Source organism: Pantherophis guttatus, chromosome 3, assembly GCF_059756535.1.
Source record: "Pantherophis guttatus breed Tessera chromosome 3, ASM5975653v1, whole genome shotgun sequence".
Lineage (NCBI taxonomy): Eukaryota > Metazoa > Chordata > Lepidosauria > Squamata > Colubridae > Pantherophis > Pantherophis guttatus.
The window spans coordinates 87,156,581-87,171,560 of record NC_142065.1 but is presented as its reverse complement, the minus strand read 5'-3'; the positions used below and the strand labels follow the sequence as shown (position 1 = coordinate 87,171,560).

The following is a 14,980-nucleotide window of genomic DNA, read 5'->3' as shown; positions in this document are numbered from 1 at the left end:
TCGAATCTTCTATTCCGTATCATTTAAATAAAATGATTTTACTTGGAAAGCCTGAAAATATAGAGGAAGCAGTGTCACTTCTTTTTTTTTTTTTCACTAGCCTGTCTTATTTAATTAATTTATCCATTTTCAGTTTTTCCATTGCTTTTGGGAAAACCTGAAAGACTGGAATAGGGACAGATCATCATGGAGAAAATATATCTGTGTGGTTGCTAGAAGTCGAAAACAACTTGATGGCACTTAGCTAATCTAGAAAACAGCCTCTTTTGTAGTCTCCCTGACCTGTCTCTGGTGAATTTAATATTTATGTTTCTCTAGAACAAGAGCAAATAATCTGATAACCATATTGCTTCTGGTTCTATTGTTGAAGGCTCACAAGGATTAAGAAAGGGCATTTCAAAAAAGGAAGTTTGTCAGCACTGGGCTAATGTAAAATTGTGAAAGGGTTTATAGCATCAGACAATTCTTATAATGCTTGTTAGCTGAAGATTACGCTGGCTCCATGGAAGCTTGTTTCTTTGCATCACTGATCATCAAGTCTCCATTAAAAGAGAAAAGCAACTAAATTCCTGGTCGGGTACATCCATGTAGTTTTATGGATATGTTATAAAAGTGGTTGTTGTTGCTTCCTGCCAGGACGTTATTGGATTCCCAGATGACCCACCATCTATGTTGACCATGGACAATCCTGTTTAGCTTTCTAAGTCAGCAAAATTGACTTATTAGATATTATTGTTCAATTGGGCAGGACCCTATTACGGTAGAAACATACCGTCAGGAAATCACATTCACCTAGTAGTGATGAGAAGGATCTGCCTGCCTTCGTGATTATAGGTCTGAGGAAGCTGAAATGCTAAGAAATCATGTTTTAAAATAATAAGACGTAGAGTGTCAACATACTAAAAATAATGAGCTTAAATGTTTCATGACATTTTGTCTGATTGTTATTAAAAACAACCTCAGACTGTGTGGCCTGTCTCCATTTCTGTTAGTTAATGATATATAATATATTTAATTCATATTCCAACATCTTTACCCTATTAATTGTCCCACACGTTAAAAGGAAGATACTAATATTATGGTAGTCTTTGGTTTACAACAGCAATTAGGACCATTAAGTGACCTTGTTGTAAAGTGTGACAGCATGTGACTGTGTCACATAGTGATATTAATTCCAGCAATCCTGGGTGCCACTGTTAAATGAGGGCCATTCGAGTTGTTAAACGAGGACCTCATGTGGCCACAACTGTTGATTACCCGCCAGCTTCCCCATTGCTTGTGGGAAGCTGGCAGGGAAAATTGGAAATCGCAATTACCGGTACATATCTGTTGCTTGTTGCAACATTGTAGCCATTAGCTGGGCAATAAGTACTCAGATCATGATTATGTGATTGCAGGTATGCTACAATGACTGGAATTCCAAGAACCTATTGTAAATCCCCCTCATTCAGTGCCATCATAATTTTGAACGGTCACTCAATGAACCGTCGCAACCTGAGAACTATCCATACAGATCTAGCTCTGCAAATGCTTTTGATTTTACACATGTAGGAAATAGGGCTACACAAAGCCTTGAGAAGATAATCTGAGAAGTAATTAAAGTACCTTTCCAAATCAACTTCTTGGAGGATCAAGGCAAAGCATTGAATGTTTGAAGTATCCCTACTTCATTTTGGAAGTATCTTCTGTGCATGGATATACCTCAGAAGATCATGATAAAACGACTTGAGGCAATTTGATGAAATCAGCAAGAGCTATGGTTACATCAGTGTTGTGGATAAATTGTATAGCACTAGAAACAAAGCATTATACTTAGAAACTATCAACGTCAGGAATAGAAAATGGTCCAGGGATTAAAATAAACATAAATCAAGCATAAACAGAAGAACACTGACACTGGCATACCCTAAACTCTGCTGAAGATGTTACCTAGCCTGGTAATGTTCGGAAACTGATCCACAAGCTTGGAGAACAAACTTTCACTCTCATAAATCAAGCTGTATAGAATATAGCAGGTTATTTTTCCTTTAATAGACACATGGTATTTCATATCTAGTTTGGCTGTGAGTTTTGTAAAACCCTGGGACCTAGAAACAAATATTTAGAATATATTTGGCATTATCCCGTGCCAAATATTCAGAATTGTGGATCTCTTAAAACTCAATGTTTATGTCTTTTTTTCATTAATGTAGCTGGTCTAGGAAGGACAGGAACACTGATTGCTAGTTACATAATCAAACACTATAAATTCACCCATTCTGAAGCCATTGCCTGGATACGAATGTGTCGGCCAGGTTCTATTATTGGACCTCAACAACATTTCCTTGAAGAGTAAGTATGAGAACTACATTAATCATATAATGGATGCTCCAGAATGTGTTCTTTACTCTTACTAAATATTTATTAAGGCCACAAAACATGGTAACATTTTTGGAACTCCCTCTACTGAATTGGGTATAGAGTTCTTATTATAACATTTAACAAGTTCTGGAGAAGGTATGTGTAATGTTACACTGCTGCTGTAATGTTTTATGTTATTCAATTTATTGTGTTACTCATGTCTCAAAATGCCCTTTTTAAAGTAACTCCAGGAATGGGTTAAAAATCTGGAAAATGTTTGCTCCTTCTCTTGGTTTTGTTGCCTGAGCATATCTTAACAAGTTACTTGTCAATATTTTGTGCTTTTTTGTGAACTGTATCTCAATCTAATCCTGAAAAGACAGTATCAGAATCTAATTAAAGTTCATTTTTAACCATGCAGCTTTTGTTTGAAGTCAGCTAATGTTTTTCATCTGCCTTCGGAGAGATAGAAAGGAGGGGGAAAATGTATCCATCACTTTTACTAAAAGTAGCTAAAGTTGTAGAAAAGGTGATAATTAACAAGGCTGCCTATCTGTGGTGCTAATTGGAATGGATCAGATCAAGCCATCTGGTTTTCACTATGGGATTTATGGCAGTGGCAGTGAACATCTGCTTGTTATGTCTTAGTGATAAAAATTGATTTAGTGAGTCAATAAAATACAGGATCCTTCCCACAGTGTGACTTGGGTGCACATAGATGCTGTAAATACATCACACAAGACATTTGCATGAGGATTTCTGATTTTATACCATACTGTAGCCCTATATTGCTACAGCTATTCTGTGTAATGTCCTGGAAATACATTTGGAGTGAATCGCTAGGAATTATATAAAATGAACCATGAAGTGGGTGGAATGCCTCAAAACTATTCAAGTGTTACTGCCTATTATTTCGTACTTAACAGGGTAATGAAAACCCTACCGTCAAAATAATTATTGAAACAATCTGTACTTCTTGTTTTTTTCATACATGAACCTGAAATGGTTTGGAACAGTATAGACCAATGTTCCTCGACCGTGGCAACTTTAAGATAGGTCAACTTCAACTCCCAGAATTCCCCAGCCAGCATTGTAGCATTGTGACAAATTCAGAGCATTATGCCAGCGGTTTGTGCCAGCGGTCTGTGGCAACAAAGGACCAGAGATGGGACTTGGGGACACTGTTGCATGGTGGTTGTGCCAGGGAACCTATGATGATCTGTGATTTCCTGAAACTTTTCACTCTGTTCTCTGTGCTGGATTCCATCGATGCCTTGTTCCTCCAGAGAACTATTGGCAAGCTGCTTTTGGTGAGAGCAGGGCAGACAATTTTGCAATCGCTTTTTAGTCCAACAGAGGTTAGAATAGCAAAGCTCAGTTATCACAGTAGGAAGACAACTTTCAGTAAAGAGCAGGCAGGATAAATTGTAAAAAAAATAATTATTTGGGGGCATTATTGATTTGAGATTGATGGGTTTGTTTCTTTTATGCAAGTGTTGCAGATTAGTCATCCAAAACTGTTTTCTGCCATAGGTTAGATTTTTGTATTGAAGTTTCTACATTCCTTGCTATGCTATTTCAATCAAAGCCTATGTCTTTAATTCTCTAATTTTCTGACATTCAGTACCTTGGCACCTTGTTTTGTTATTGGTGATAGTTATCATAAGAGCTTTAAAGAATAATTAAGGAAGAAGAGTGGGATTTTTTAAAAAATTGGACTGAGACATACGAAACTTTGCAATTAAAACAGTGATACTGCTTCTCATTAGGTGATATTGCTCTGGATTAACAACCATGTTACTGTTCTTTGAAGTCAGTTTAACAATAATCTCTCCAACCTAACTTTGAAAGAAGTGTCCCCATCCACCAATGCATGGGTAAAATCATTCTAAGCAAGCATAAACTTCCCTGATTCATTCAAGGACTTTTTTTTTTCTTGATTTATGTGTTTATGATACTCATTCAGTAAATTTTTCTAGGAGTTAGCCTGGCTTGCCTCATTTAATTATACTCCATGTTAGCTTCCTTACAAGGATACTGTTTTCAGTGTTCTAATCCTATTCTATTCCACAGTCATTGATCTCCCAACAGGAATTTTTGTCTGAATTGAAATATATGGGTGACCCTGTTTATTTCTGCCTATTTCTGCAGCTGTCATGTTTAATTATCCAGTTAGATAAAATAGATGGGAAAGAGCAGCAAAATTTAGCACATACATATAAAAAGAGAAGGACAAAAATTAAAGGGTTATTACTGATATATTTAATTCTATAAGAATAAAAAAAAGGTAAAGATTTGCCCTGCAGTCATGTCCGATTGTAGGGAGCAGTGCTTATCTCCATTTCCTAGCCAAGAGAGTCATCATTGTCCAAAGATGCTTCCATGATCATGTGGTTGGCATGACTATATACCAAAGTGCACAGAATGCTGTTATCTTCCCATCAAAGTGGTACCTATTTATCTACTTACATTTGAATGCTTTCAGATTGCTAGGTTGGGAGTAGTTGGGGCAAGAACAGGAGCTTATCTTGTAACGAAGTACTTGGGTCTCAAACTGCCATCCTTCTGATCGACAAGCCAATGAGCTACCAATATTCTGCTCTAGCAATAAATATTTTAATTATAAGGGCCAAAGTCTAACTAGATCATCCAATAATTGTGTGAGATTGTACAGATTTAAAGATTTGAAAGGCACATATTTTAAAAGAAAGCCATACCTCATTTTCTACAGTACAATGCCACTGGTACTGATTTTATTTTTGGTTCTATTGAACAGAAAACAGCCAATATTGTGGGTCCAAGGAGACATATTCCGAACTAAACAGAAAACAAAAGAAGTAGATGAAGATAGTTTGAGCAAAGTTTTATCGGGCTTCGATGACATTTCTATCACTGGAACTTCAACTAGAATTGAAAATTTGGATAAATATATAGAGGTAAAGTTTCCAACCACACTTGAAGAATATGTCAATAATTTCAGAAATAAAATATTTGAAGTTTATCACAGCAGCATAATACATTCAAAATGTTTGACATATACAGTATACTTGTGTTGTAAACCTTATAGTAAAAGAGTTCAGTATGATTATTGAAATATTGCAAATTGCAAGGCTGAGCCAAGTAAGGATTAGGGCCAAGACGGAATGCAGTGGAATCCTATGCAGATATGATGGGTTCAATAGCCCTTTGCCAAAACTACCGTTTAAAATAAGTGTTTTAATGATTATGTTTCCTAAGAAAATTAATTAGATTCATCGCATCAATCATGACTTATTTTCCTCCTTTGTAATTTGATTTCTGGTTCTGACCTAATATAACTTTAATTTAATTTAAGCCAAAAGTTTCACTCCAAGGAGCAAGATGAGGAGGTAGAAGGTAAAAATGTCCTCATGTGTCAAGGTGTGGAAAGGTCTGATTATTTAGTAAATTTATTTTATATTTATACCCCACCATTTCTCTGCAAGTTTAAGATGGCATGCAAACAGTGGGGTAGCTTGGATTAAGAAAAAGTGATTGAGCCATAGTCACCCAGAACTCTTTTGTGATCAGCTGTGGATTTGCAGTTGGTTTTTCCCCCACTTGTAGTCACCACTTTAATTATACAGACCTGGCCAACTTGTTAGAAGAACGAAAGCATGTATATGCTCACACTATATTGTGATTTTTCACCGTCATCCATATGGGAACCTGGGACAAGTTAAACTCCCCGCTGCGTCAATGTGCAGTACTTTTATTATTAAAGTACAGGTAGATCATGACTTAGGAAAACAATTGAGTCTAAAATTTCTATTGTTAAGTGAAACATTTGTTAAGTGAGTTGTTCCTCCTTTTACGACTTTTTTTTTTGGCCACAGTTGTTAAGTGAATCACTGCAGTTGATAAGTTGGTGACACGGTTGTTAAGTGAATCTGGCTTCCCCATTGACTTTGCTTGTCAGAAGGTCGCAAAAGGGGATCACATGACCTTTTGTGGCACAGCAGCGGTCATAAGTATGAACCTGTTGCCAAGCATCTGAATTTTGATCACATGATCATGGGGATGCTGTAAAGGTGGTAACTGAAAAACGGTCATAAGTCCTTTTTTTAGTGCCATTGTAACTTTGAAGGGTCACTAAATGAACTGTTGTAAGTCGAGGACTACCTATATTCCCTTTCCAACAACTTTCCTTCAGTATGTTATGTATGCATTCACAGTTAAGTTTGCTTTTGTTGTATTATCCCTTTTTTGCTTAAAACATTTTCAAAGTGATAAATGCTATTGGTAAGTTATCAGGAGTCAAAATAAGGAGAGAGAGAAGAAAAACCTATAGTGATTCCTGTGTCATAGATTTGTTCTCAAAATGTTTCTTTTAAATAAATTATTTTTGTTTTCCAGAATGATTTGGAAGAAGATTCAGAAGCTAAGAATGACATGACCCAGGGAGATCAACTTCGTGCCTTAAAACTTCAGAGGCAGCCACGTTCAGCTACAACAGGAGCTCTTAGGTAAGCTATTCAGTCTTGAATGATTCTGCCCTAATATTTCTCCTATTAGGAGAACATATTCTCCTAATATGTTCTAATATTATTAGAATTTCTCTAATAAAATTCCAGGTTGCTTTCTCTCCTTGATTAGTTTCCATCCATTGTTTCTTGTCCTGCTTTCAGGTGCTTTGGAGAATAGCTTGACTCCGTCTCCTTTGTGGCAATCCCTGAGCTACTGGAACACTGCTATCATGTCACCCCTAGTCCTTCTTTTCATTAAACTAGACATGCCCAATCCCAGCAACCATTCTTTATACCATTCTTAACTCTTAGCCACAATCTGCAATATGTCCCTCATTTTGTTTATGTGAAGGTGCTAGTGGTTGAACCTGTCCATAAAAACCTTGTGTGCTGTACTATTGACTTGTTACTCCTGTCACATATCCTAGAAATGGGTAATGTGTTGAACTCTGACATCGCTACTGTACTAGCCAGCAAAATAAGAGTGTGGGATGATGGGAATTGTCATTCAGTTGCATGTATGACTTTCTTCATGTCAGGATCATTGAAGCAGATCATGGTAGAAATAATTTCCTTTTAAGGAAGACATCTGCTAGATTTGGACAGGAGGATCTGAGCGACACTCCAGTATTTATGTATTTGTTGTTTATTGATATATTTATTGATATATTTACTTACTTATTTGCCTGCCTGCTTGCTTGCTTGCTTGACTGCTTTTCTGAATATGTGGGATATGTGTTTAATTTAATATATTGGATCGTTGGAAGAGTAAATGTTGGCTATATAAATTCAGTAATATATATCTTTTTTAGTTTGATACTTTTTATGTAAAAATATTATTGTCTTTTTAGGTTAGAAGATATGAAAACACATGTCAGATCCATATCCCAGCCTTTCAGGTATTTGTTTGGATTGTTTACAGTAACAGTAACAGAGGTTTTTTTTTTTAATTTGATTTATATGCCGCCCTTCTTCGGAGACTCAGGGCGGCTTACAATGCATTAAGCAATAGCCTTCATACTTTTGTATAGTTATACAAAGTCATCTTATTGCCCCCATAATCTGGGTCCTCATTTTACCTACCTTAGAAAGGATGGAAGGCTGAGTCAACCTTGAGCCTGGTGAGATTTGAACTTGCAGTAATTGCAGGCAGCAGATGTAAGTGGATGTTAATAACAGTGCTTTAGTCTGCTGAGCCACCAGAGCACCAGAGTTGGAAGGGATCTTGGAGGTCATCTAGCCCAACACCCTGCTCATGCAGGAAACCTGTACTAGGGATTCGAACTTCTGAACTGCCGACGTTTCTGATCGACAAGCTCAGTGTCTTTGCCACCGAGCAGAAAGAAGCAATTTCATTTATGGAAGCCTTCTGAATTTTTGCTGTTGTACTAGTAATTACAAATATTACTAAAAAGTAATAGTGCTGTGATTGAATGTAAAAGCTGTTCTCCATGTTAAAGCTCTAAAGCTGGTTTTGGAGTTCATTTAATAATAAGGTTGTGAAATAGGAAACATTGACATCCAAGATCCCATGCAACCTTCCTTGTGGATAAACGAGGTCCATACACGTATAGCACACAAGGATAGACATGTCTATTGTCTGTTGTTCTTTGAGACTTCAGTGGGCAAAGATTAAATTTTGGAAAGCTGTTTAACATTCGGCTTCATGGCTAGATATGTAATTCTTCATAGATATAACCATACTAATATTTAAAGCAAATTGAACTATCTCATTAAAGCCTGATTCGTGTATCACAGTATAGTAGCACTGATACATGTCCATGGAGCAAGTTACCTGTTGAAGATGTATGGGACTTTGGATTCAGTTCCAAAAAAGTGCTTCAGAGGAAGTAGATTTGTATTGTCTTGTCATTTACCTGCAGCCCCTTAGAGCTCTTTTCCTGAAAACTATTGGCAGCAATTTAAAAACTAAACATTGTGAGGGAGACAGAGAGGGAGGGAGGGAGGGAGCTTGTTCACTGCTTGAAATTTCTATCTAAAGGTTCATATGTAGTTTTCTTCAAATATGAAAGACTTTTTCAGTCATATTCTTCTTTAGAGACACTCCTGAATTACGTTAAAATTTTATTTGCAGTTCAAGACCAAACACAACCTCTGAAAAGTACCCAAAGGATGGGAGATCATTTAGCACAATGTTCTGATTCGCACATAGTACTGTGCTCATAGAATAGAATATTTTCCTGTTCCTCCATAAGGTTTTATTGTGTCCAGGCATCCTGAGATCCCGGTTGTAGAAGACATAATTCATCACATGCAAACCCTGAGGATGTTTTAATATTATTTATTTAGGTAAAGATTTTTATTCAGAGGTCCTGGTATGAAAACTAAATGAAGGATAGAAAAGTGAAGATTCTACCAATCATATGAACATACTTTTGCTTCCTATTGGTGTACTTTCAGATTGAATACAGCAGCTCTCTCTCAAGGGTCCGTATCTCCTTTGAAGGCCACCAAAGTTATGGTTTCGGCATCCCCCACAGCAAAGAGAATAAATAGACATGCTCCATCCTCCGTTCCAAATTTTAAAAGGTATTTTTTTACTCTGCTATGTCTTTTATCTTTTGGGAAGAGGGAGTATAGGAACAAATACTATATTTTTCATTTGCAGTTGGGGTTTCTTATGTAAGAAATCTAAGATATTCTGAATGTCTTTGATGTAACTTTAAATACTTGCTTCTGATACCTTAGTTTGACTATGGGAATAAGTGGCTATGAGCACTAATAAAATTACATTTCATATCATCCCATTGATTTCATCTTAAAAGAGCTACATGCATGTTTTTCAAAATAATTTCTCCCATAATGGCCTATGCCAGCTTATAGAAACCAAAAGGAAACCCCCTTTAAATGTTAGAAATAATCAACAAGAAAAATATTGCATAAAGTTTCAGCATCACTGGAGATTACATCTATGTATTTCTTCAAAGCCCTGCAATTATTTTGCAACTGTTCTTTATCCTAGAATGTTCCCAATGGTTTCCTCATAATTTACCGAAAGAATTAAGATGTATGTTGCCACCATTTAATATTGAGAAAGTGATTTTTTTCCCTCCAAGTGCCTTTTAAAGCATGTTTTACATTGAACATCACCTGTGCGTACATTTTGTGTGTCTTTTTACCCCACATGTGTTTTCCATTCAGCTTTTCCATAAACTCCAGGTTAGCCAGTTCTCTAGGGAACCTGCATGCTGCTTCAGATGATGCTGAGAGCAAACTGACATTATCATCCTCTAGGACAGGTTATTCTGTAAGCCAACTCTCCAGTCATTTGATTGGCAGTGCACTGTTGCCTGCCGGAAATTATCATGAGCTGAACAACAACCTGTACAACAGGAGAGGCAATAGCACTACCAACCTCAACAACTATGTCAATTCTCCCAACGTCCTGGCAGAGGAGTACAACACCTTCAGATCTTTTACGGGGCTCGCTGCTTCTTCAGCAAGATACCTGAGTCGATCAATTCCTGTAAGTTCACAGTTCAGCAGCCCTTTCAGAGACCTTCCCTTCAACCAAAGCTTTCTCCAAAGTTTCTAACAATTCTTAGACCTTCCTTTCTGGTCTTTTTCTCCTTTTATGATCTCTTCTTCTTGCGCAAGTAGTATCTTATTATCTCAACCAAAACCAGTCAGCTCCTTTTTGTTGTGGTTTCTTTGCCACTTTGGGGAAAAAAGATAATTGTTTCACACTCTAATTTTTGTAATGTCTTCCGTGAGTGCACCTATCTTTTTATATCCATTTTAATTCAATGTCATAAAACGCTGAAAGTGTCAGATGTTCATATCAGTACAAGGCTTTTTTTAACATTTTTTAAGATACATACAAAGAGCATGGAGAGATTCAATAGGATTTTGAATTGTCTAAGTTAGAAGAATCAGTTATATTTATATAGGTAGTTTTTTGTTGATAACCACTCATTCAGTGACCGTTCTAAGTCGTGACAATGGTGAACAAGTTGTACTTATAATCAGTCGTCAACATTCGAAGTTCCAGCTATTATACCATCCCTATAGTCCAGGGTTGCAAAACAGGCATTTGGCAACCGGATTATATGATGGTTGCAGCATCCCGCTGTCCTGCGATCACCATTTGTAACCTTCACTTCTGGTTTCCCATAAGCAAAATCACTGGGGAAGCCTGCAGGGAAGGTTGAAAGTTGCTCCTGCTGCCTCTTATCCTGGGGAGCCGCTTACAGAATGTGAGATCCCAGAGATCTCGTACTCCATTGTGCACTTGTACTGCAGCATCTCCTCCCTAGCCCACACACACTCGCACAGTGCTGCAGCAACCCCCACCAAACCTACATGTACTCATTGCTGCAATTCCTCACCTCATTCCATACTATGCATCTGCCCACTGGGTTCTTTGCAAGCCACTCAGGACTCAAGACTTCCAGCAAGCTTCCCCAGTGACTCTGCTTGTGGGAAGCTGGCAGGAAGTCACAAGTCACAATCACATGAGGTCCTGTTTTTATTTAACAGCAGTGAGAACTACCATAGGTGCCATCACCTATAGGTGTCTCAAGACACTCCACTTCATGACTGCATCGCTTAGTGATGAAATTCCAGTCCAAATTACTACCATGAGGTGAGGATTACCTGTAAAATAATAGACAAAAAAGTGAGGGGGGGGGAATCAGTATTGGTTCTCAGTCTACTCTAAATTTTTTCTTGTTCTTGTGCTTACACGTTCTTGTTTACTATATATATATTTCCTCTGTGTGAATGAAATTAAATGGATAAATAAGTACCTCTGACCATTTTACATAAGTACCATCACCATTTTACATAACTTTTGGGGGGGGAAATACCAAAAAACTGGTGTCCTAAGATACTGTTTAAGCCATTTGTGCAAGGACTATTATCTCCTCTGCATAGGACATAGAAAAGCCTTTGTTGCAACAGTAAGAAATTGTAGCATTCCAAATTTTAGCTGCTGTTTACCTTTTTGAACTTGTAAGATTTATCTCTTACATCAGCTGTTGAATATAGCATGGAAATATTAAAAATAAAAGAACTAAGGCCTTTTATTGTATTGGTCAGTATGAGATGTTTTTGTTGAGAATATCTGGGAAATAACGTTACTTTGTTTTAAAAAGAATTCTTGCAAATATTTTTTCTGACAAAATAATATATTACACAAATTTGAAACTCAACTAATCTCAGGATTTACTTTAAAATAAGTTTGTTCCAGGTGCTACTAAAAACAACAATAAAAAAAACAAGTATATTTTCCACACCTGAGAACTTATTTTTATTATTAGTTACATGCGATCGTTGTCATCCTTACTGGGATGCTTCAGATGTGGGTAGCCAGATGTTTATTCTTTGGGATTCAAATCCTCTGCTGGGAATTGAACTTGTGGATCTTTGCCCATCGGATGACTTCATGCATTGTTTTAGCTTTAGTAGCTATCCAGGCCCTGCAATTCAATGGTTATAAGAAGGAATACTCAGAAACTATCCAAATGGTATACATATAATCTATCTACCCTTAAGCTCTTAGAGCAGAGCAATATATATGTTACATTATGTCATGACCCCAAGTGTGGGATTTTACATGACGTAACCTTTCTTGGAGGGAGGGAGAATTTGTCTACTTTTACACAGTGTGTATCCTATGTGGTGTTCTCAGTTGCCTTGACCACCAGGAGGCACCATGTGACCAGTTTTGTCCTTATTTATATCTTTCTGCTCAGAGAGCTTAAAGAGATGGAACATATCGTTCATAATACATGTCTTCAGCACAGTACTAAAACGTCAGTTGTTTTCGGGAGATAAGAGCATGTTAAAAAATAGAAAGTCCCCCATAACTTAGATCACAGTTATTTTGTTAGAATATTACACAGTAAGAGAAATTCAGGAAACATCCTGAATGTTTGAAAAGTTAGAGCAATATAAAGAGAAAATATATTCAAACATAAATATAAGAGATGAGACATTGCAGTGGTTCCTTGTGAAACTGAAGTGGATCAGACCAATATTTGTCTAACCAAAAACATCTAGCTTGGACTTCACAGTATTCATAGTTTCAGAGAATTAGATACTTATTTCTACTCTAAAGGATGATGGTAACTTTATTCTTCAATGTCATTAAGTTCCGTCCGTCTAAGTAGCTGCCAATAAGAAATGGGATTGTATAAATCCATCATGGATTTGAGAGAAGTGTGAGACAATATCTGTTGACTGAAATTATCTTTACCTGCTTTCCTGAGCAAAAGGATGTTGAAAGACATAGATGCTGGCCATAAATGGTACATTTGCTGCTGAGTTTGCTGAGAAGCGATATATTTATATAGCTGGAAATATCAAAATATATAATATTTTGTTTTAATAAATGTAACATGGCATACATAGATAATAAATGGAGACATGTCACTTTATATAAATTAAAATGCATACCTGGCATTGTGTAGTTGTAGTAGAAAATCAAATTTAGGTTTATAAATATTAGCAGGAAAATTGAAAAGAGTGAATTTAACCATACGTGCCAATTTTGTCAACATTTGAAAATACCAGTATGGATTCAATTAAAAAAGAGTTGTTACAAAAAGTCACAACCAAATTTGAAGTCCGTCAACTTTGCACTCTCTTCATCAAAGTAAAACTTGAAGTCCATAAAAATATTTCTGAAAAAAATATATTGAAGTTGATTATTATTATTATTATTATTATTGCTCTTATTGGTCTGAAGAAGATAAGGACAGCCTTTTATATTTCATAATGGAACAAGATAGAACAGAACATTTAATCATAGGAGAACAAGATAGAACAAAACATTCTACCTTAGACAATGAATGATGCAATAAAATTGATATTTAAACTACTCCTCAGTTGTTCAGTATACATAAATGTACATATTTACATGTAGTATGGTGCTGTTTTCTCAGGTTATAATCCTGAAAATAGGTACCTTTCCTCATAACTTCTAAACTTCTCATAACTTCTAAACTTCTCATAACTTCTAAACTTCATAACTTCTAAACTCGCAAAAAAAAATTATCCATAAAATTTCTATCTTGAAAATAAAATTTAAAAAAAGAATAGTAATATATGTGACATACTTAAAGAGAAAGCTTTAGCAGCCTCAGTGGAATAGAAAGTGGGGATTTGAATAATAGATGTAGATAATAAGTATGTGATAATTGGCATTTCTTTTCACATGGATGAAAAAACCCAGAAAAAGTAGACTGGAAATCCTGCCAGGAAGCATATTCCCTATTATCTATGCTCTTTTCTGATTTTTAAAATCTCTGCTGTTCCTGTATAAAATAGGTAGACATATTGTGTTCACACAAGGATGTTTCCTAATGTTGCTGAATATACAGGACATGCATTTTAAAACCAGCCCTATGAGCTTGATTGTACCGGATTTATTTCTCAAAACTTAATTCAAAAATTTACTTTTGACTAATGAGTGTGTCTTCTCAGCTTAAATAATTAGGCAACACTGATGAAATATACTTGAGTATTCACAACTGAAATTTTACTTCATTGAGCTAATTCTGTTATACAACTGTACTAATTTGCGTGCTATTTTTTGCATATGCGCTGGCTTTGTAAGATCACCTAGTTTTGCTAGCTGGGGAATTCTGGGAGTTGAAGTCCTCCAGGCTTAAAGTTGCCAAGGTTGGAGACCCCTGACCTAGGCAATCTAGTGAAATCTATTATTTGCTGGTATATGAGGGGAGGAGTTTCTTCCAGCTTCTTTAACTGGAAATAAGTCCAGTTGTCTTTACTGGAAGTTATTATCAGGTAGATATCTTGAAAAATACGGAAATCAGATAGATTCCATGTCACACAACTATTAGAGAGACAAAAGTAAGATGAAATTTACTTTCTCTTTGTAGACAAAGTATCAGCAGTTGAACCAACCAATATCTATTACAGATATCAGCAGAAAGAAGCACAAATTATTAGAAATTCGATTTCATGGCAAGCTTTAAATCTACTAATTTTCTGCCTGTCGCTCTTATTGTTGCTTACATTAACTATATATTCATTTTTATTTCTCCCTCCTCTTTCTTCTCTCATTAATTATTAAAATATACTCCTGCTTGATCCCTATTTGAACAAAATGAAACTGAAGTGTTCCTTATTGAAGCTGAAATGAATGTAATTAAGATACAATAAGCAGA

The 14,980-nt window shown here is 36.2% G+C and overlaps 1 protein-coding gene and 1 long non-coding RNA gene across 5 annotated transcripts in view; one reads left to right on the top strand and one right to left on the bottom strand.

The window, feature by feature from the left end:
- Nucleotides 1–14,980, top strand: part of CDC14A (cell division cycle 14A) — a 79,570-nt gene that overhangs the window by 46,272 nt on the left and 18,318 nt on the right. For 2 of the 4 annotated variants that reach the window (XM_034437349.3, XM_034437350.3), the window contains exons 10-14: nucleotides 2,193–2,331; nucleotides 5,117–5,276; nucleotides 6,715–6,824; nucleotides 7,676–7,723; nucleotides 9,246–9,374. In XM_034437349.3, coding sequence (XP_034293240.1) covers nucleotides 2,193–2,331; nucleotides 5,117–5,276; nucleotides 6,715–6,824; nucleotides 7,676–7,723; nucleotides 9,246–9,374 — 586 coding nt within the window. Of the gene's footprint in view, nucleotides 1–2,192; nucleotides 2,332–5,116; nucleotides 5,277–6,714; nucleotides 6,825–7,675; nucleotides 7,724–9,245; nucleotides 9,375–9,986; nucleotides 10,312–14,980 lie in introns of all 4 variants that reach the window. The other 2 variants (XM_034437346.3, XM_087889989.1) reach the window with 2 other exon arrangements.
- On the bottom strand, nucleotides 11,296–12,156 carry LOC117677266 (uncharacterized). Its single transcript, XR_004594725.2, has 2 exons — nucleotides 12,083–12,156; nucleotides 11,296–11,441 (listed from the first exon to the last, which is right to left on the bottom strand). It is a non-coding gene; the product is annotated as an uncharacterized LOC117677266 (long non-coding RNA).